Genomic DNA, 21,235 nt, shown 5'->3' with positions numbered 1-21,235 from the left:
AAAAGCCCAGGTAAAAGCCGTAAAAGTACAGCTGTCATTTCGGAGGTGAACATATGGTTATCCCCATATTTACACTTGCTCAAGTCGAAAAAAAAGTCAGCTCGTATCTGAACATCTCTATATTGCTGCCGCCGCCGCCGCCACCGCCATAGTAGCAGCAGCAACAACAACATCCTTCTCTACAAACAAATGTTTTTCGTTTTTAGTCTCAAAATGTGTCCACAAAAGCAAACGTAATGATTCACTGCGGAAAGCTTGCCAGGCCTGTAGTTACGGTTGCTCACGTAGGATTGGACAATAGCCGTTTGTGGGAGGAGTTGGCAAAGGGTCAATTGGCCAGAGTTTTAACCTAATAACAGTAAAACGGTAGAGTTAAAAAAAAATTCACCCCCCTCATGAGTGTGTGCGGGGGTATAAACTATTGATTGAGACCAAAAAACGTGATGACACCAGGCTTTGATCATGTTTATTGAGGATGTAAAATCGGCGATTTTAACATGGGGGTCTATGGAGAAATGCTGCTTTCTGACACCAGCCCCCAGAGGAAGCCGAGGGGATTGCAGTTTTTTGAACGCGGAAGTGAGCTTCACTTCTCAGACTGACAACTGCCCCCTTGCAATAAACCTTTGGGGGCTTTGACATGCACCTGCCAGGGGAAGCCGTCTACTGAAGCCACACAGGCCAGTAGAAGATACACGCATGAATTGTGAGACACAATAGGAGGTGGTGATTGCAGGGGCGGGTCTCCCATGGTGGCACCGGTGGGCACCCGCCCCCTGCAATCTGATTGGCCACCCTGTGTGCCCCCCCCAATGGTCATTGACCTGTGGTAATGTCAATCATTGTGAAAAGCACTTTACTACTGCTATGTTCACTGTAAAGAGCTATAAGCACTAACTCCTGACTGAGGCTCTACTGTAATCAACTTGGTAGAGCAAACATAGAGTGTTCTGTGTAGGAAATAAAAAAATCACCGTCCAAAAATCACATTATTATTACTACATGTTATTAAGAACTCATTCTGTTATTTATTTATTTTTTTTATTTTTTATAAGTCAATTCTGTTTTTATGTTTCCCAGGATAAAAATAAAGATTTAGGAAACATTTTATGGCATAATCTTTTTTGACTCAGCAATAAATTATTGTACAATTCCATTCATTTATCTAATCGAACTCACTACATTGACACATGATGTAGTAATGTTTACTAATGCACAGGAAGATATTCCTCTGCTTTAAACAGCCTGATTGTGCTGCTTATTCTGCTAAGACTTCTTATTTACAAGATAGAGTTGATTATTGATTGACTATAAGTGGAAAATGAAAAGGTCATAGACATCTTCCTTACAAGGTGAAAGATTCAATGTGGCCAATAAAAGCAAGATGACGTCATACTGTAAACAGTGTGTGCTTCACTGTTGTTACCCACCTGTGCCCCCCACCAGAAAATACTCTGGACCCGCCCCTGGTGTAAGCATCTAATAGTCATAGCCAAATATGGGTACGCAGCTTGACTCTGGCACATGCACTTGAGTCCAACCTCTATCCTCAGGTATTGTTAACAGCCATGAGGAGATTTTTTACTAACATCTACCTTACTTTTTTCCATCTCTTACTCTGTCTTCTCCAACTCCACCATTTTATCTTCCTGAGGTTTGCGTCTTTCCATGATTTGTGGCTGTATCCACTGTAACCTGCCTTGCCTTTTTGTCACATGTACTTCATAGTAAAATGTCCAAACATAGAAAGGACAAAGAGGGAGAGGCGAGATAAGGGAAGGACAGGGGACAGCGGTGTAGGGAGGAACTGTGTGAGTATGATGTCCTGGGAAATCATGCACATAGTCACAGCCTTCATTTAGTTTGACATCAAACATCCATAGATTGCCCTTTGTGACCCCTGAGCTGTGTTTGTACGCTTTCAAAACTTGACCTTAATCAGAAAAGTCATTGCCGTGTGACTCACTGCTCCCAAGTTCATTAGAAGTTACATGTTCATCAGTCACTCTCTTTAGCGGTTCTGTAAGAACCAAACATACACATTGCTCTGTTGCAAAATCCTTTGAGGAACAGAGTAAAATGAAAAATAAATTATATTAAAAGCACTGATATTTGTGCAATTTGACATCTTAGAGATTCAAAACACACACTGTGTTAAACTATTGCAAAAGGAGTCCTCCATTTTTCCGACGTCTCTGTGTAGACAACCACCTTAGCAATTCCTCTAAGAGTGTGGGTGTACAAAGTGACTCTAATGAGGGCACAATGGCATTGTGAACATGTAGGGTACAAGGCAGTAGAGCAAGTTCTATTATAGCAGGGTGCTGGGCTGCTGGCACTATGAAAAATACACTGCAAGAAGTCTCCACCTTAAAGAGACCTCTGGAAAATGGAATTGTGAGGTTTTAACAGAAGATTAACAGAAAATGGTTTATCACTATACAGTAGGTCTCATTAGTTAGTCAGTTTTTTATTCCATGAAACCAACCAAATCAAGTTTTAATGTGTCACTATCCAGGTTGATCTACCAACTGGGCAAACTGGATATCCTTTGGGTCTATGTATTTTCATTAAACCAAGGAATCTAACTATGTAGTCTTGATTTAGTTTTTAATCCACCTGTTCACTTGTTTACTATTCTCCATCATCTGACCTTGCCTCCACCCACCTACACACCTGTTGCTCTTTCACCATCTACTCTGTCTCGATACATTTCAGGTTGCCTCATGTTTGACCTTTTGCCTGTTTCCGACATGTCTATGGGTGCAACATTACAGATCTGTATGGCTGGACTTCTTGTAAATGCTCTCATCTTTGTCTTTATTACAAGATGCCCTCTGAGCCTGTATTTTTAAGTTGTGTTTCATAAACACAGGAAGAACTGTGGTCAAGGTGGTGCTGGGGATGAGGGGGGGTCAGACTATTTTTAAAGCAAAGGAGTCTCTTCCTGTGCATTAGTAAACATTACTATGCCTTGTGTCAATATGTGAGTAATATTAGATACATGTCTGGAATATACAATCATTTATTGCTGACTCAAAAAAAGATTATGCCATGATAATTTTCCCATATCTTTATTTTTTATCTTGGAAAACATAAAAACATTATCAACTTTACTAAAAAACACTGACATTGCTTTATTGTTTCCACTTTTTAGAATAGGGTTATACAGTATTATATATTATATATATTTTTATATAAATGTTAAATTAAAACAATAAAGCAAAGATGAGTGTTTTCAGTGTTTTTCTTTCCAACGGAAATATAGGAAAACAATTTAAAATGCCAATAGAAAGAAGCTACACTATCCTCTCTGATGGTGGCTTCCACTTTTTTCAGTGTAGGTGAAAAGATGATAGGGTGTGTGTGTGTGTGTGTGTGTGTGAGGGGGAGGGAGGGAGGAAAATGAGGAAGATGGGAGGGGGTGTCATCTACCTCATCAGTGATATAAATATGAAGTTGCAGTGTGAAATGGAAAAAGGAACATACAATATATCACCAAGGACTGTATTTTCATCTCATCTGTGTGAGTACATAACACTTGTTTTCTACTATTTTTCTAAAGTCATTATTTTTTATGCAATAGGAATAAAATGTGTCTGTATATTAGAAGATTTAATTACACTGAACAAAACTTGTGGCTAAATCTTGAGTTATTATTGTGAGAGTAATTGTAATCTTCTCCTCTGCTGTTAACACACGTTGTTTATCTCATTATTGGAATTCACTGATCATTGAATGGAAATATTTCGGTTTATTCATGCCATATTCTGACTTCTAACATCAGATTGCCTTGGTAAAAAGAAAAAAGAAAGAAAAAGAAAAGGGAAATTCTCATAAACCCAGATAAAAAGTTTTATGATCTTGTTCTTAGGCTTGTACATTTAGTTTTTCATACTGTATGCAAGGTGCAGCGTAACTGCGAAACTGTGCTAAGCCTCCCACACAGTGGTCTTACATACTGTACAGTACTTAGTCAGCCAATTGTTCTTTTTAAGAGTATGAATCATCATCATTATCATCATCATCATCAGTAAAATTAAACATTTTCTACCGATATGTGTAATAGACCCACATGATTACAGTCGGTATTGATTGTTTGGTCTGAAAATGACAAGTTTAAAACTGCGGCGGGTCGGGAGGAGGGGGCAATGTCAACAATAACAATGAAAACTGGGAGCTGAACCGAAGATAGTGGTTTGACGCCTCATTAGCTTCCACTACCATAACACGCATGACTCTGACTGGACTGTCACAGTTGCATTGTGGGTAATGTAGGTGCCACCTTTTGATAAAGAGATGTTGTAAATGCAAATCTGTGGTTTGAGTGTCGACCCTGACAGGAGAATGGAAAAGCAATGCTAACCATTGAATCAAATGACTGTTACAATGATTTTACATTATTCTGATAATAAATGCATACAAGTTGAATACATGTCTGATATTTCCCAAGTGTAGGCTACTTTCTACCAACCACAGTGGTGATATTAAATCTACTTTTTGACATCATTTGAATTTTTCTTAGTGAATCTGAACTCATTTACCAATGCTTTATATCCCAACACATTTATATAGGAATTAGTAAAACGTGCCAATGGGGCAGATCACATCGAGGCGTGGTGGGCTGGCCCCAGGTGTTCTCCCCCAAGTTCGTTTCTCAGCCGATGACGAAGGACCTGCCAGGTACACTTCACACCAGTTTGATGCCAGCAGCCGACAACAAGACGCTAACCTCCAAATTCCTCCCACCATTGTTGTGTCGGATGTGGACGCAAGGTTTGTGCCGACATCTTCTACCTTTGTTGATTTGGTGCCATAACATTAAAGGAGTCAGGGCTTCAGGATTTACAGTAAAGACTTATGTTTGGACCTCTTTTCTGACAGTGCATCAGAGGGCCGGGGCTACAACAACGATCTGAGGAGACCTTCCTTCTACAGCACTCTAGACCTGGTGCCACAGCTGGAAAATTATGACAGCACACTGTCGCACCAGAATTCGAGGACCCGACCTTCTCTGGAGGCTCTCCGCAAAGCAGTTGATGTAATCTTTTTTTTTTTTTTTTTTTTACCTCAAATCATCATATAACTTGGCCAAACCTAATGTTATATTCTATTGCAAGTATCAATTACCACTGATCTATGTAGAGGTAGGGACATAAGAAATATTAGATCCACTCCTCACTTGTGAAGAAATAACAGAGAATATTCTGGGTCAAAGGCCATTGCTTTCTTTGTGGGAAAAAGTTGTTCTTCAGTGTCCATAGACTTTTGAATATTTGTTATAAAGCTTAATTATCATTACTGAAACTTAAACATGTGTTTCAAATGCCAGGTCAGATTGAAGATGAGCATTATAGTGAACGTTAACTTTAGAAGAAATGCTGTTAAGATTACAATGTCCAGTGGTTCTTACGATTCCTGTGATACCAGGCCATTGCCTAAATAAGAATCCTTTCTTAGCAATTCTGCCTGGTTAAATAAAGGTTAATGAAATAATAATTAAATTATTCACATAGAAATGACTAGCAGTTCAAGTCTAAAATGCATCTGCTGAGTGGCCATTCACATATTTTTTTTTAAATTATTATTCTACATTGTCACTATGTTGCACAGTAATGATTGTTTTCCCAGGAGGAGGTAGAGCTGGGGGTAACACAAACCACCACAGACTCAGTCTGTAGTCTCGTCACTGACAGTGGTCAAGAGGAACCACAAGGCCCACAGGAGAAAGCTCCGGTTCGATTTGGCTGGGTGACTGGGGTCATGGTGAGTGAGTGAGTGTGTGTGTGTGTGTGTGTGTGTGTGTGTGTGTGTGTGTGTGTGTGTATGTGTGTGTGTGATGAACATTCACTGTTTTATATATGAAACAGTCTTAGTTACAAACATCACATCACACACAGAAAATGCCCACAGAGCTGTTTTCTTCCTGAACTTCACACAGATGCGTTGCATGCTGAATATCTGGGGCGTCATCCTGTTCCTCCGACTGTCATGGATCGTTTCTCAGGCCGGCATCTGTGAGTTGTCACCTCAGTCAGTCAGTCAGTCAGTCAGTCAGTCAGTCAGTCAGTCAGTCAGCCAGTCAGTCAGCCGGTTCCATTCATTCTGTCATGCAGCTGTAACAGTCTCCACTTGTCCTTTTTATGTCTTCAAAATATTAACAATATTCTCCCCATATTTATTTTCATCTCAGTGATGACCTGCCTTATTATCCTGATGTCTGTGACGGTTACCTCGGTAACTGCCCTCTCCATTTCTGCCATCGCCACCAATGGCAGAGTGACCTCAGGTCAGTCACTTCCTGTGTCTTCTGGGGGATTTTCAACATTACACACTGAAGCATGATGCACTGATGCACTTATTTCACTTCAGACAGATTGAAAACAAACACAATAAAGATTTTAAATTATCTTTTTCAATTGTTTTTGGATATAATTCCTATAGCCTAAGTAAAAAATAAATACAAAAACAGTTTTTACTTCACACAGTTTTAGCATCTGTTCTATAATAACCGCATCTCTGTGACTCCACTGTGTCTAAAATGCATTTTCAGGCGGGGCCTACTTCATGATCTCCCGTTCCCTGGGCCCTGAAATCGGTGGACCGATTGGAATGGTGTTTTCCTTTGCCAACGCTCTGGCTTGTGCGCTCAACACTGTTGGCTTTGCGGAGGTTGTCAGTACTCTGTTGGAGGTACTTAAATCTTTTATCAGGGTTTTCATTTAAGATCATAAAATTTGGCAAATGTCTTCAGATGATTCCAGACTTTAATGTTTCACAAAACTTTCTCTGTGTATTTATGTATATAATATACTAACTTATCTTAGATCTAATTAAGAAACAATAGCAGGTGCCTTTTTTGAGTGCAGTAACTCATACCAGAATGTTATGAAACTGAATGTCTTGTCTGGTGTCTTATATGTTTGTGTGAACAATATGGTTGTTGTAGGACTTTGGCGTCTCCATAGTTGATTCAGAGAATGATGTCCGTATCATCGGTGTGATCACAGTGACTGTTCTTCTACTCGTTTCACTAGCTGGGATGGAGTGGGAGTCCAAGGTGAGCACATGCATGTTGATGTCATGAACTCAATTTGTTTTTATATACTGGACCACATACTTCCTTATCTCTTACAAATGTTAATCATAACTGTTTGTTTTTTTGTTCCTTTCTCTCAGGCCCAGATTTTGTTCTTTGTGGTTCTCCTGCTCTCCTTTTCCAACTACTTTGTGGGCACATTCATCCCTCCTAACCCAGAGAAAAAGGCCCATGGCGTCTTTGGATACCACAGTGAGTTGATGTCACTCAAGAACAGACAGCTGCTTTTAATAGATTAATCTGTTAACTGCAAAAATGTGAGATGGGTACCAGGGTATGGAGGTTATTTTCTATCATAAATCAAGAGCATATTATGTTGATTTGAGAGCATTACTTTTTGATTTGACGTTCAGAAAACTCTGCTCTCATATTCAAATTTACTCTGCTCGCGCTCAAACTATGTGCTCGATGTTTAAACCTGTGCTCTCGGATTCAAAGTTGCCCTGCTCGTGCTCAAACTTTGCTTTCGCATTCAAGTTTGCCCTGCTCGTGCTGAAACTGTGTGCTCGCACTTGGTCACAGCTGCCTGCGCAGAGTGTTTCCTCTTGCGCGGAGGAAAGTCCTGCTCTCGGATCTCTGCTCTGCTCACGGAGTTTCTGTCAACTGTCAACCAATAGAAGACCGGCTACTGTTGACCAATCAGATCATCCCTACTTCTATGCTTCTTTGTGGGTGCGTTCACTGTAATTCAAGGAGCGTCACATACGGGCGGGCACTCTTTCTACCGGGTTTATCTATTTCCGCCCCACAGGCTGTTAAATGTGGCGGCTCCCTTTATGTTTTGACAACTTTTGGAATAAAATATCAGTTAATTAATACACGAGCGCCCGTGCTTTTCATTACAATAGGTAGCTATATAAACATAAACTAGCAGTAGTAGCGGATGGGTGCCTTATGTATGTTTTTTTTATTTATCCACGTTCATCGGTATATATGTTTTATAGTCTAAATGCCAAGAGTCACTTGTAAGTGCTGTGATGGTACAGTGGTTAAGGCAGATGACAGTAGCTCTTTTTGTTGATCATGGGACCGCTGGTTCGAATCCCGGCCCTGCCGGCACCCTCATGTTATGCTATTTGATTTTTATGATTTTTTTTTTTTCATTGAAACGCTTAACAAGAGATGGTGGGTTACCATGCGTGATTAAAAACATGATGAAATGAAAATTAAAAAAATATGCCATGATGATAATAATTTTGGTGCGTGACACCCGGGGGTCAAAGCCAGGGGGCGCACTACTTTGGATCAGTGCTTTCCCAAGAAGAAAGAGACTGAGTGAGCGGGGAGACAGTCACCATGGCCGACCGAAGTACTCAAGTAAGTTTATTGTTTCATGTTGCCAGATACCTACTATATTGTACCTCTTTCATCTTTTTACAGTCTATGCTTTCATATCGTTTCAATATAGACCAATTGGGCGACATAATCGTTAGTCGAACATCCGTCATTACTGCGGTGTCAGCTCCCAGTCAGTCAGCTCTGGGCTCTGTGTGCGAAGCGGCCGTTTGAATGGAAGCGCCAAAAAGTGGACTTTTTCTCTTCTCTAGATAAGTCTAGGAAGGCTGGGAGGACATGTGCCGTCCTCGCTGTTCTAATATCAGCAGAATACAACAACTTTAGACATAACGCAGCCCCTTACTTTAGGAGGACTGTCCATGAAGCTTTATTCATAAAAGAGCAACATCAACTGTCATTTTTAATTGTGTTGTAGATATTATACATTTCACTGATCGCAACGCAAGTGTGTGTTTTGAAAGCGAGGCTGATTTATGCATGGCCACATTAGGCTTAGCATTAGCTTCCCTGACACTACAAATTGTAGCCTATATTGAAACGATATGGAAGCATAGACTGTAAAAAGATGAAAGAGGTACAATATAGTAGGTATCTGGCAACATGAAACAATAAACTTACTTGAGTACTTCGGTCGGCCATGGTGACTGTCTCCCCGCTCACTCAGTCTCTTTCTTCTTGGGAAAGCACTGATCCAAAGTAGTGCGCCCCCTGGCTTTGACCCCCGGGTGTCACGCACCAAAATTATTATCATCATGGCATATTTTTTTAATTTTCATTTCATCATGTTTTTAATCACGCATGGTAACCCACCATCTCTTGTTAAGCGTTTCAATGAAAAAAAAAAATCATAAAAATCAAATAGCATAACATGAGGGTGCCGGCAGGGCCGGGATTCGAACCAGCGGTCCCATGATCAATAAAAAGAGCTACTGTCATCTGCCTTAACCACTGTACCATCAGAGCACTTAGAAGTGACTCTTGGCATTTAGACTATAAAACATATATACCGATGAACGTGGATAAAAAAAAAAAACATACATAAGGCACCCATCCGCTACTACTGCTAGTTTATGTTTATATAGCTACCTATTGTAATGAAAAGCACGGGCGCTCGTGTATTAATTAACTGATATTTTATTCCAAAAGTTGTCAAAACATAAAGGGAGCCGCCACATTTAACAGCCTGTGGGGCGGAAATAGATAAACCCGGTAGAAAGAGTGCCCGCCCGTATGTGACGCTCCTTGAATTACAGTGAACGCACCCACAAAGAAGCATAGAAGTAGGGATGATCTGATTGGTCAACAGTAGCCGGTCTTCTATTGGTTGACAGTTGACAGAAACTCCGTGAGCAGAGCAGAGATCCGAGAGCAGGACTTTCCTCCGCGCAAGAGGAAACACTCTGCGCAGGCAGCTGTGACCAAGTGCGAGCACACAGTTTGAGCACGAGCAGGGCAAACTTGAATGCGAAAGCAAAGTTTGAGCACGAGCAGGGCAACTTTGAATCCGAGAGCACAGGTTTAAACATCGAGCACATAGTTTGAGCGCGAGCAGAGTAAATTTGAATATGAGAGCAGAGTTTTCTGAACGTCAAATCAAAAAGTAATGCTCTCAAATCAACATAATATGCTCTTGATTTATGATAGAAAATAACCTCCATACCAGGGACAGAGTTCCTGTTATAACTGTACCAAGGAAATAAAAATAAATAACAATAGATTCTAATTTCATTTTATTGCCCAGGTGAAATCTTCATGGCAAACTTGAAATCAGATTATCGAGAAAAAGACGGTGCGAGGCTCCAATTTTTCGACATGTTTGCCATATTCTTCCCCTCCGCCATCGGCATCCTGTCTGGAGCCAACATCTCAGGAGACCTTAAAGTATGACAGGAATGATGGAGAGACATATTTCTTACATTACAACTCCCAACAAGAGCTATATTAATGTTGACTTGTATGTTGATTCCTTTTGCAGGACCCTGCCACTGCTATCCCCAAAGGAACCCTGATGGCTATTTTCTTGACCACAATAAGCTATATAGGAATTTCTTTAACAATTGGTAAGGTACTCATTCACAATTATTTTATTTTACATTGGGAGTTACTTGGGGTGTGCCAGGAGAGGGACAATGGGGAAATGAGGATTTAACACTCATTAAGGGCAGTGTCATCTGCATACTGAATGAAAATGAGGTGGCTGGTAGCTCAGAACCATTGTAGAAATAAAAACGTGACAGACTTGATGTCAAAATTTCATGAAATCACACTTGCGCTTTGCTAGACCTGCTGTCTGAATATGACATTATAGCGTATTGTTGGTATAATATTTTACTCTTCCCTCTGTTTCAGGGTCATGTGTCTTAAGGGATGCTTCTGGAAACATAAGTGACATTCTGACTGGGAACATCACTGATGGGTGTGTGGGTCTTGGGTGTAACCTGGGCTGGAATTTCACAGAGTGCATCATGTCAAACACTTGTGAATATGGTCTGTCCAACGATTTCAAGGTACCACTCAATTTAGTTTCATTAGGCCTTCTGTTTATCATGAAATTAACATGACATGTTTTTCCTAAATCTTGGTATTTCAACTTAGTATTATTGTTTTTCTTATGGAACGTAATATCCTAAAATCCTTAATTCCTCCATTCTCCATGCTCTTCCTACCAGGTTCTGGGCCGAGTTTCAGGTTTCAATTACCTTATCACTGCTGGTGTGTTTGCAGCCAGCTTGTCATCTGCTCTTGGCTTCCTTGTCTCTGCTCCTAAAGTCTTTCAGGTGAGAAACCACCAGCAAATCCCAGCGCAAAAATGTCTGCTACATCTCTCACAGAAAAACAATATACACATTCATGTTTCACTCCAGTTGTATTTTTGATGTCTTATGGACTCAGCAGCATTAACCTTTTGACATTTCCACCAAAACCACTTAATTCATTTGAAAACTTTACATATAAATTGAAGTTGAAGCATTTATAACATTGTTGGCAGCCAGTCACACACATGTTTGCCATGTAACTGAATATTTTCTGCTTTATGTTCCAGTGTCTGTGCAGAGACAAAATATACCCATACATTGGATTCTTTGCAAAGGGTTATGGTAAAAATGATGAACCTCTCCGGGCTTATTTCCTTTGCTATATCATTGCTGCGGCCTTCATTCTCCTTGGTGGGTGTGATCCAATACTGTCGCCATTTTTTCTGTAGTAACATAAGTTGCTATTCCTCCACAAATATGCATTTTGCCTACCTTTAGTAATGTCTTTTCGCTCTGTCATTATAGGTAAACTGGATACCATTGCATCCTTGATCTCCAACTTCTTCCTGTGCTCCTACTGTCTCATTAACTTCAGCTGTTTCCATGCTTCAATCACCAACTCGCCTGGTAAGAGACCTGCTCACAAACTATCACACTATACACAAGACGAGACAGAAGTGCTACCTGTAGTTCCTAGTCACAAATCCACAAGCCCATATTTACCCATGCACAATTATCCAATTTGGACATTGTATGCCTTTGTTCTGAGAGGACAGGGTAGAGAATGACCCAAGGGCAACATGGGTCCTCAACTTAAGTCTTTACCAGGGACTTAATTTCAAGATGAATCTTAAGGAAACCATATTGTAACTTTTGAATGATGAATACTGAAAGCTGTACAGTACCTGCACTGCATGTCTTACATCTCTCTTCCCTTTGAAATGATATACAGCTGATTATGAGATATTTAAGAAATCTGTGTAGTCGTTTGGCTTCTCATTGAATTACTAGGGACATCCTTTTCCTGTAGTAATTCAACAAGGCTTGGGCAGTCTCTGGCTATCCATATCAGTGGATATGTCATGTGCAACCAAGCAGAAACCTAACATTGGCTGTCATTTCATTCATGATTCCAGTTTTCTGAACTACTGAAAGGTGAAAAGTCAATAGTGCTGAGAGTTGTCTATTTGTCACTGTCGCCTCCTTTAGGTTGGAGACCAGCATTTCACTACTACAGCAAATGGACAGCTTTGTTCGGTGCAGTGATCTCTGTAGTTCTGATGTTCGCGCTGACCTGGTGGGCTGCTCTTGTCACCTTCAGCGTAATCTTCTTCCTTTTTGGATACATCAACTACAACAAGCCAAGTAAGTCAAAAATCAAACTGCATATATTGATATTCACCCCATCAGATCAATGTGGAATGAGTGAATTGCATGTGGTTCATCTAATCATCATCACATGTCTACTTTTTTAATCCACAGAGGTAAACTGGGGATCATCCGTCCAGGCAGGTACATACAACATGGCTTTGTCATACTCTGTCTCTCTGTCTGGTGTGGAAGATCATGTGAAGAACTTTAGGTAAGAAAAGATGCATCAGTTATTCTCAACTCACAACATCAGATTTGTTATATGTGAATGTGGCCAGTGAGTGTAACTCACGTGATCATCAATGGGGAAAGTAAGTAATTTAAACACTGACTGTTGACTTCTTCTTTTTTTTTGTCCATTCTCTCAGACCACAATGTCTCGTCCTGACTGGGCCCCCAAACCAGCGTCCCGCACTGGTGGACTTTGTTGGTTCCTTCACCAAGCACATTAGCCTCATGATCTGTGGCGACATAATCACAGTCAGTGGCTCAGTCTCAATGACTTTATAATATGCTTTTTCATACATTGCATTCTTTTCTAAATATGTCATTGAATGTGCTGCATCCTTTAGGATCAGGAGAGGCAGACTCGTCCTGGGGATGCCACAGAGTGGTTGGTAAAGTGGTTGAACAAGAGGAAGGTGCGCTCGTTTTATACTCCTTTCACTGCACACAGCCTCAGAGGTGGAGCTCGACACTTGATGCAGGTACAACTTGCATTATTTGTACTTACACCTTCGATCTACTGTACATGTTGAAGTTATTTTTTCCATGCATTCCTGAAACAATATTGTCCTTCATTTCCCCTAATCTCTATCCTCACATGTGTTTCGCCACTCATCATCTATTGGGTTATTCTAAAACTTGAAAAAATAATTTCTGTTGTCATTTGCAAGGCCTCTGGTCTTGGCAAGCTGAAGCCCAACACTGTGGTCCTGGGCTTCAAGACTAACTGGAGAGACAGTTCTGCTGAGAGTATTGATGATTACATCAACACCATATAGTAAGTTGTTGGTCATTATTCACTGTCCCTCAAAGACAATTTGTATTTTTTCATAGGTTTATTGATTCTGAAAGATTTCAAAAATGTTGTGAAATTAGGTTATTTTTGCAAGGCAAAAAGAAAAACTGTGATTCAAATGTAAAGGGCAGTCCCCATATGATGCATTATAATGAAATCAGTATTTATAATTATCATATTAAGGCTAAGAACAAAGTAATCTTTATATATTTTTCTTTATTTATGCTCTTTTCGTCTCTAGTGATACCTTTGACTCCAACTACTGTTTGTGTATCTTGAGGATGATGGATGGACTAGATATCTTTGACCAGTTTGAGAGTGAAGGTAAGAGATTCATACATTTTAGTTTACTGTACTCTGTACAAATATGAGATATTGTGGAAAAGGACAAACCAATCAATGTCTGGATAACGTCTTCGCTACAGTGAACCACAGCTTTGAGCCTGACAAATCTGTTGAGGAAGATGACTACCAGTCTCCTGAGAGGTTATCAGGTGAGCACTTACTGTATAACACTGGCTTACAGTATTTTCAGAATATGTACACTCAATAGTTCACCAGTGGATCAAGCCCATAAATCAGAAACATGCCGATTCTCACTAAAATAGGGTCTACAAGCTCTTTTTGGGTAGAGTTTAATGGAGCTAAGTTTTCCTACTTACACAGTCAATGTTAGCAGCTCTTCACTCGCTATAGTCTGGCAGAGACATTTAACAGAGATGAGTTTAGCGTCAAACTTCATTGTTCTCTTCACAAGGAGCTGTGTCCAGCAATGAAAATCAACCTTTGTTTTTTTATCCCACTTTTTCTGCCACTTGCGTTGCTATGCTAACTAGCTAGCCTGAGCCTAGCTGTGTTCGTAAACACAATGCTGACTGAAGTTCTGGTGGAAACTGGTCTCAATGTTATTATTGCCTCCATAGCTTACACTTACTCTTCTTGCCGTTGCAGTTGACGACATTTCGGATAAATGTGATCAGATCAGTGATCAGATCAGTGATCAAATCAAGACAGTGTTTCAGAACGACCAGGGGAAGAAGACCATCGATGTTTACTGGATAGCTGATGATGGAGGTGAGCCCTGGCTGGTGAACAAGCATGTAATTGTACATGATATTGTACAATATTAAATGAAGTCATTTGGATGAGATGAACAAGGCAAATCGCCCTTTACATCTTCATCCATTCCTTTTGAGTAGGCTTCACTGCTGTCTTTCTCTTCCTCGCCCTTTAAGGTCTGACACTGCTGGTGCCTTACCTGCTCACCAGGAGAAAACGCTGGCACAACAGCAAGGTCCGAGTTTTCATTGTGGGAGATGAACAAAACATGGAGGAAGGCCGCAAAGAGTAGGTTTCCTTCTGTTATAGCATCTAATTTAAATGTCCTGGTGCACATTAAACACTTTCAAAGAATACCTTTTAGGTCACATACCTAATAACCTAGGGATGACCCTGCAATCTTTTGGGAGTAGATTGTGTTAAATATATTTCATGAACATGTTTAGACTGTAAACTGATGCAGGCTGTCCTTATACCACTTTCATTGTTTCCTTTAGGATGGTCGCCCTTCTGAAGAGGTTCCGTCTAGATTTCAATGACGTCATTGTCATGACAGACAGCGAGAAGCGTCCACACACCAAGAAGTATGCCCACAAACCCCTATAAGTTGCATTTACAGAACATTGAGCAGATAGAAAAATGACAAAAGACCCAAAAAATACCAGCATCCTCAGTCCAAGTCTAGCCAATATACTTCCACATCTAGTCAGAGTCTGGTTTGAGAGTTATGCTGGGCCGTACATGGGCCCAATTCCAGAAACAGGTGTATACTGGGCCAGAAGAAAACAAGCATGTAGTCCAAGGCAAGCACAGGCTGGATTTCTGTTGCTACCTGTGAGAGAAAAACCCTCTTGAGCAGCATCTGAGTGTGGCTTACCTGGCTAAAACAAACCTCTGTAGTTTACAATTCACTGGATTTAATTGCAGTCCAGCAAACTGACCTCTGACCTGTTGTTCTTGTTGCTTTGCAGCCTGAGCAGGTTTGTGGACAGTGTCGCCCCCTTCAGGCTACACGACGAACAGGAGGATGGCGTTTCAGTTGAGGAGCTGAGGCAAAATGCCCCATGGAAAATATCTGACAAAGAGTTTGAGGCCTTCAAACTTAAGGTATGTGTGTTTGAACTTATTTCAGTTCCCTCATTTGCAACATGTCGTCCCTTTTTAATGTCATCCACTCAGTCTTCTGCATGTATGTTTCCACACTTTGTGCAAATTTGCCAGTGTCTTTTATCTCGTTCTCACAGTCTGAGAGAAAAGTGAGGCTGAATGAAATCATCCGCAGGAATTCACAACACGCTGCTCTGGTGCTTGTGTAAGTACAGTTTACATTAACATATTTGACATCAACTATAATTCCTCCTTCAGCCACCCTCAAATAGGTACTATAAACTGAGAATGGATGATAATATGGTGACAGGGTTACATAAGGTAATTGCCATTTTTCGTGCTGTTCCAGAAAAGTGCCATCAGCTTCAACATGTATAGTATATACAGCATGGAAGTTTTTTTGTTTTTTTTATGACAAATGTTCTTGTTGATGAATTAGAAACTGTTGCTTCATAGTTGGAAACACACTTAGGTTTTTTTCTTTAGGAAAGAACCCTGAAGATCATTTTAGTATAGTGTTAAAACATTTCACCATCACCATAGATGAGTTACTTTCTTATTTTTAGTGTGAATATTGCTCTGCAGTTTCTAGGACACAAGTGTAACAGAGGTGATTCAAAGATGTGAGTGTGCTCATGTGCTTGCTTTGCATTGTAGATGGGTGTGCAAAGCAACACATTCACTAATGCTTCGAAGGATGCAAAATTGTGAACAAAGAATCTGCAGTAGTCTTTTTTTTTTTTTTTGCAAACCATGCTCTAATTTGACTGGCACAACAAATGTCTCTAAGGCGAAATACATGCAGCTGTGGTTTTAAATTTGTTATTTAAATCTGTTCCTGTAAATGTGATGTTCCTTTTCATTTCCCCAGGAGCCTCCCTGTACCGCAGACCGACTGCCCCAGAGCTCTGTACATGGCCTGGCTGGACGCTCTGACCTGCGGCCTCCACTGTCCTGCCGTGCTGATACGGGGAAACCAGCAGAATGTCCTCACTTTCTATTGCCAGTAAATCCTGCATCAGAGGAATGGACAAATCCTACAGAGAAGGATATTTTAAACAATGGCCCATGGGGAGGAACCCACATAAAGGATATAGGCTTTCAAAAAAATATGTGTGCAAGATGTGTAGTTAGTCCCACAGATATATTAAATGACATCAAGATCATCATCAGATGTGGATCCAACATTATCCTTGAAACTTTCCTCAAAAAATCAAAGAGATGGGAAGAGTTGAGGATCCTGCAGATTCTTCCCCTGGCCAGAGCCATAACCTGGAATGACATTGCGACGGTTCGTGGGGTGTTCTCTAAAAGATAACACCCTAATTTGGTGCTTTGATTATGTCAAACATCTGGCAGTGCGGCTTCTTGTAGTGCTCCTCATTTGGGTTGAAATCTGGTGACTGTTGAGGCTCTCAACCCAAAGATGAAGCCTTAATCATTTGCCCACGCAGTCTAGAAGTTTCCCTGTACAGTACTGACATTCTTGCTCTGCTGCCCACTCTGAATGCTGTTAATCAGTATGGTAACATGAGATATACAATTACAATTGAGCATTTCTTTTAAATATATATATATTCTAAACTTGAGCTTCTTTATGTTATTTCAAAATAATATTATTATAAATGTCCATAATTTAATTTATTTTCAAATTGCACTCAAAAATCTTTCACAAGTAGAGAGAGGAACAAAAGGAAATAGAAGTAAAGCACTAGTATCTCAAATGTATACATCATTTGAGTAAATGTACTTATGTAAATTCCACTCAAACCAATGATTTCATTCATTGTTTAAAATTGTTTGTCAAAATAGACTTAAGTAAGTTTGATTTCACTGTTGTATGTGATTGTTAACATTGCCTGTTGATGATTTTCCTCATTCTATTAGTTATATTATCTGTGTCTGATATATGAATCTAAATATATTAAATAACAAAGCTCAAATATTGCATAATATTTACAGTAAATTCTGCAATTTTCTCCTGTATGTGGCTAGACTGTGACTTTCTTTCTGAGTTAATTATGGTGTAATGTACATTTTATCATCTTAAAACTGTGATATGTTTGTTTTCTATAATATTGAATTAAATTGTGACTCTTTTAATCTGTGTCAACAGCAGTCTCCATGATAAAACTTAATGGTTTTAATATTCAGTGCTGACATTGGTCAATAATAGTACAAGATTACAGTAACATGCTCATCATGCCTAAACTCGACCAGGCCTAGCACAGAGGACGCAGGAGTCAACTCAATTTAACTTCAACTTCCTTTATTTGACATGTGTCAGGGATTGTTGAAGAATAAAAGAAGAATAAACAAAACTCAGTTCAAATAAACTAAACATAAACTGTAAATCATAATCATACATGCAACCATATATTGAGTTATCAGTCTTAACTTTAGTCTATAAATACATTCATATCCATATTATCAATCAAATCAATATCACAATATTTTCTCTTGAGAAAATAAGTGGGGAAGTGACCTAACATAATTAACAGTGTCTCTGTGCTTAACTGGAATGGGTAGTTTCCAGGGAAGTGTGTCACATTATTATTATTATTTTTTTTACAGTTGCACTATGGAAACTTTATCTTACTGTCTTTGTCCTCTGTGTTTGAATATTCAAATGCTGGTAGTGAGTTGGCAGCATGGTTTATTTCAGTGGACATCATCACTTTATTAGGGACAAGCATCATGACTGAATCTGCTGAGAGATGCACTCAAACAACGTGAGTTATGATTCTGTATTTACTTTTCTGTGTCAGGTGGACATTACAGTGTCGTTGTTTTCCATAGCCTATATGTTTTACATGATCTGCTGTTTGGCATCTCAGATTTTAAATCTCAATCATTTTTGGACACATAACAGGAACATGTGATTTGAAAAATACAAAGGACAAAACTTTATCACTGGCAGAGACATCCTACTATTAAAAAAAGGCAAGAATTGAACATGAATTAAAATTAGGGTGACACAGACCACACAGTCCATTCAAACTGTCGTGGCTTTATTGTGCTGATTTCCAATTAGTACTGTAATATCTGTTGCTATAGTACTATTCTTTCAGTATTGTATTTAGTTTGGGTTAACTTGTGTTACCATGGAGGGAAAAACCACAAACATTACTTCAAGACATGCAAAATCTGATGATTATAAATCTGGACAAAATGCTACCTAAAAAGTACAGGTATATGTTTGAGAATTTGAATGTCAGTTTGTTTCTTTCAACAGAACAAAGATGCAGTGGAATCTGTTTCTACTCATTCTGATGGGTAAGTGAGTCATCTTACCAGATGTTCTTTTAATTAACCATCATTTATATACTAGATATAGAAATACAGATAAATACAGAGTGAGCAAGACTTAACAGTGCATATAAAAGGACAAATGATAAAATTATAAATATCGTAATAAAAATAACACCGGCGAGATTTTACCATTTTAAAACCAGCTACAGCAGCCTAATACGGCTCTCCATTAGAGTATAACTAAACTTTACTGTACATTTGTCCTTGTCCATATAGATGCTCTTTAACCGTTTCTGTGAATTTCGTTTGTGTCGAGGATACAACAGGCTCTGTGGGATGAAAGCAAGTAGACTGGGGCCAGAGTCACCTTTTAAATTAAGAGTTGTACAAAGCAAATATGGTGCTTTTGATTTTTACCTCAAAAGTAGGTGTGTGAGTGTGTCATAACACTACGGTATTCTCTCTCTGTGTCTGTGTAGGTCATTGTTCCATCTTCACATGCCACTCCTATGAGTACCACTTTATTAACAAGAAAAGTACCTGGGATGACGCTAAATCGTACTGCAGAGAGAAGCACACAGACCTGGCCATAGTGTATGACATGTCAGACATGAAGAGACTCCAACACGCTGCAGAGAGTTCACCCGACACCTGGATTGGGTTGCGCAACGGAGGAAAGAAAATGTGGCAGTGGTCTCTACCTGGTGTGCAGTACAAGGAAAATAACGACACATGGAGCACAAATGAGCCAGATGACCCAGGAGGTAAAGAGGACTGTGTGTGGATGGACGGAAGCAAGAAATTCCACACTCAAACTTGTACTGAAACAAATGGCTTCATCTGCTACAATGGTGAGCATATGTGGCTGATATCATACACATATATGCAATAATTGTTTTCCATGTGGGCATACACTTCATTTATTTGTATTATTTTTTTTTTCTTTTTAAAAAATCTACTAATAAATGGTATACAGACTGAAAGGACTGCAAGAATCCACTCTAGATTGAAAAAAAAAGTTGTTTTTTTTTCTATTGATACATTTGGGGTAATTCACTTTAGAGTTGACAGTTCAGTATCCTGTCCTAGTATGCTCTCATCATGCAAAGTGATCAAGTCGACATGATCTTTTCTTTTTTAATAACACAGAAGACAGTAAAGAATTCCATGTAAAAAACCAAGAGAAACCCTGGATCGAGGCTCAGAGGTTCTGCAGAAACCAGCACACAGACCTACTCAGCGGAGATCAAAGAGACAGCTTTTCCGACACTCAGTCTGTAAACCAAGTGTGGATCGGTTTGTTCAGAGACACTTGGGAGTGGGCGGATGGGAGTAATTTTTCTTTCAGACACTGGGAAAACCTGCCAACTAATGAATGTGCTTTTTTGAAGTCCTCGGGAAAATGGGGCTCTTCTCCCTGTGAACAGCACAAACCCTTTGTATGCTATGATGGTGAGTTTGACCCTTTTTAGAATAGAGCTGAAACACAGAGTTTATAATGATTTGTTTAGTTTAACCAACCTTAACCTGCTCTACTGAATTTCTTGCAGTGGTGAATATATTTAACTTATATTAATTTCCTAGGGGAGTTGAATATATTACTAAATAATTTCCCTCTTTTATTATGGTTTTTGTTCATTCTTGACTGTGCTGTTAAAAGTTGATGATGGTGACCCGTGTGCGGGTACTTACTCTTTTGTATTTTGTCTCTTGATTGGATTCTGTGTTTGTTCGTGACAGATAAACTGAGGCTGATCCAAAAAAACCTGACCTGGGTGGAGGCCTTGTATTACTGCAGAGAGCACCACCGTGACCTGGTCTCCATCACCAACCCTGAGCAGCAGAGATGGGTTGGACGGAGAGTCGAGAAAGCCTCCACTCCTTACGTCTGGCTGGGAATACGCTACACCTGCTCTCTGAATTTCTGGTTCTGGATCAGCAATGAGAGACTTGACTATTTGAACTGGGGCCCAGATGGATCTAGAGATGAGTGCAGTGTGTCTGGGGCCATTGATCGTGGAGGGCAGCACAAGTGGTTTAAAAAATCTGAAGAGAACAGGTTTAACTTCATCTGTTCTGATTTTTAAAACTCATTCCACTCGATTTAATATTCATTTGCTTGGTTCTTGTTGGTGTTTCACTGGTGGTTAGGGTTTAACGGCTTTCTAGGAACTGTAGGAATCACAATCCTACAGTATACTGTAGGAGCCAGATGTAGAATTAGTGATTGAATTAACTTTAGACTGTAAATGATGGTGTGATATTATGGAGATT

General features: G+C 39.7%; 3 protein-coding genes across 4 annotated transcripts in view; all 3 read left to right on the top strand.

Moving 5' to 3' along the window:
- The first annotated feature begins 4,573 nt into the window (after positions 1-4,573).
- slc12a10.1 (solute carrier family 12 member 10, tandem duplicate 1) lies at positions 4,574-16,841 on the top strand. The gene is made up of 27 exons (XM_085758948.1): positions 4,574-4,776; positions 4,885-5,041; positions 5,635-5,766; positions 5,942-6,017; positions 6,194-6,289; positions 6,554-6,693; positions 6,950-7,060; positions 7,180-7,291; positions 10,137-10,276; positions 10,371-10,455; positions 10,745-10,902; positions 11,065-11,172; positions 11,439-11,562; positions 11,677-11,778; positions 12,361-12,516; positions 12,634-12,733; positions 12,891-13,002; positions 13,095-13,229; positions 13,419-13,525; positions 13,785-13,867; positions 13,969-14,037; positions 14,495-14,617; positions 14,779-14,890; positions 15,100-15,186; positions 15,574-15,709; positions 15,847-15,914; positions 16,581-16,841. The coding sequence occupies exons 1-27, from the start codon at positions 4,595-4,597 to the stop codon at positions 16,717-16,719; spliced, it is 3,150 nt and encodes a 1,049-aa protein (XP_085615074.1). The 5' UTR covers positions 4,574-4,594; the 3' UTR covers positions 16,720-16,841.
- A 1,566-nt stretch (positions 16,842-18,407) lies between these two features.
- Positions 18,408-21,235, top strand: part of LOC146969002 (macrophage mannose receptor 1-like) — a 31,914-nt gene continuing 29,086 nt past the window's right edge. The window contains exons 1-3 of one of the 2 annotated variants that reach the window (XR_015034247.1): positions 18,408-18,441; positions 18,945-18,985; positions 19,441-19,744. Coding sequence is in view for 1 of the 2 variants with exons in the window: in XM_085759609.1 (XP_085615735.1) it covers positions 18,982-18,985 (4 nt within the window). In the remaining variant the exon portion in view is untranslated. Of the gene's footprint in view, positions 18,442-18,944; positions 18,986-19,440; positions 19,745-21,235 lie in introns of those variants that run through there. The other variant, XM_085759609.1, reaches the window with a different exon arrangement.
- On the top strand, positions 19,238-21,056 carry LOC146969005 (C-type mannose receptor 2-like). The gene is made up of 4 exons (XM_085760434.1): positions 19,238-19,307; positions 19,441-19,812; positions 20,111-20,413; positions 20,702-21,056. The coding sequence occupies exons 1-4, from the start codon at positions 19,238-19,240 to the stop codon at positions 21,046-21,048; spliced, it is 1,092 nt and encodes a 363-aa protein (XP_085616560.1). The 3' UTR covers positions 21,049-21,056.

This window comes from Trachurus japonicus, chromosome 18 (genome assembly GCF_045865225.1).
Source record: "Trachurus japonicus isolate A0001 chromosome 18, Traja_1.0".
NCBI lineage: Eukaryota > Metazoa > Chordata > Actinopteri > Carangiformes > Carangidae > Trachurus > Trachurus japonicus.
This window is presented reverse-complemented; position numbering and strand designations above follow the sequence as displayed.

Excerpts from the sequence above, each read along its gene's own strand:
- slc12a10.1 (XM_085758948.1), top strand. The coding sequence starts at position 4,595 with ATGGGGCAGATCACATCGAGGCGTGGTGGGCTGGCCCCAGGTGTTCTC. Across the intron at positions 10,456-10,744 it reads AGGAATTTCTTTAACAATTG|GGTCATGTGTCTTAAGGGAT; the intron begins GTAAGGTACTCA and ends CCTCTGTTTCAG. Across the intron at positions 14,891-15,099 it reads ATGGAGGAAGGCCGCAAAGA|GATGGTCGCCCTTCTGAAGA; the intron begins GTAGGTTTCCTT and ends TGTTTCCTTTAG.
- LOC146969005 (XM_085760434.1), top strand. The coding sequence starts at position 19,238 with ATGCTCTTTAACCGTTTCTGTGAATTTCGTTTGTGTCGAGGATACAAC. Across the intron at positions 19,813-20,110 it reads TGGCTTCATCTGCTACAATG|AAGACAGTAAAGAATTCCAT; the intron begins GTGAGCATATGT and ends TTAATAACACAG. Across the intron at positions 20,414-20,701 it reads ACCCTTTGTATGCTATGATG|ATAAACTGAGGCTGATCCAA; the intron begins GTGAGTTTGACC and ends TGTTCGTGACAG.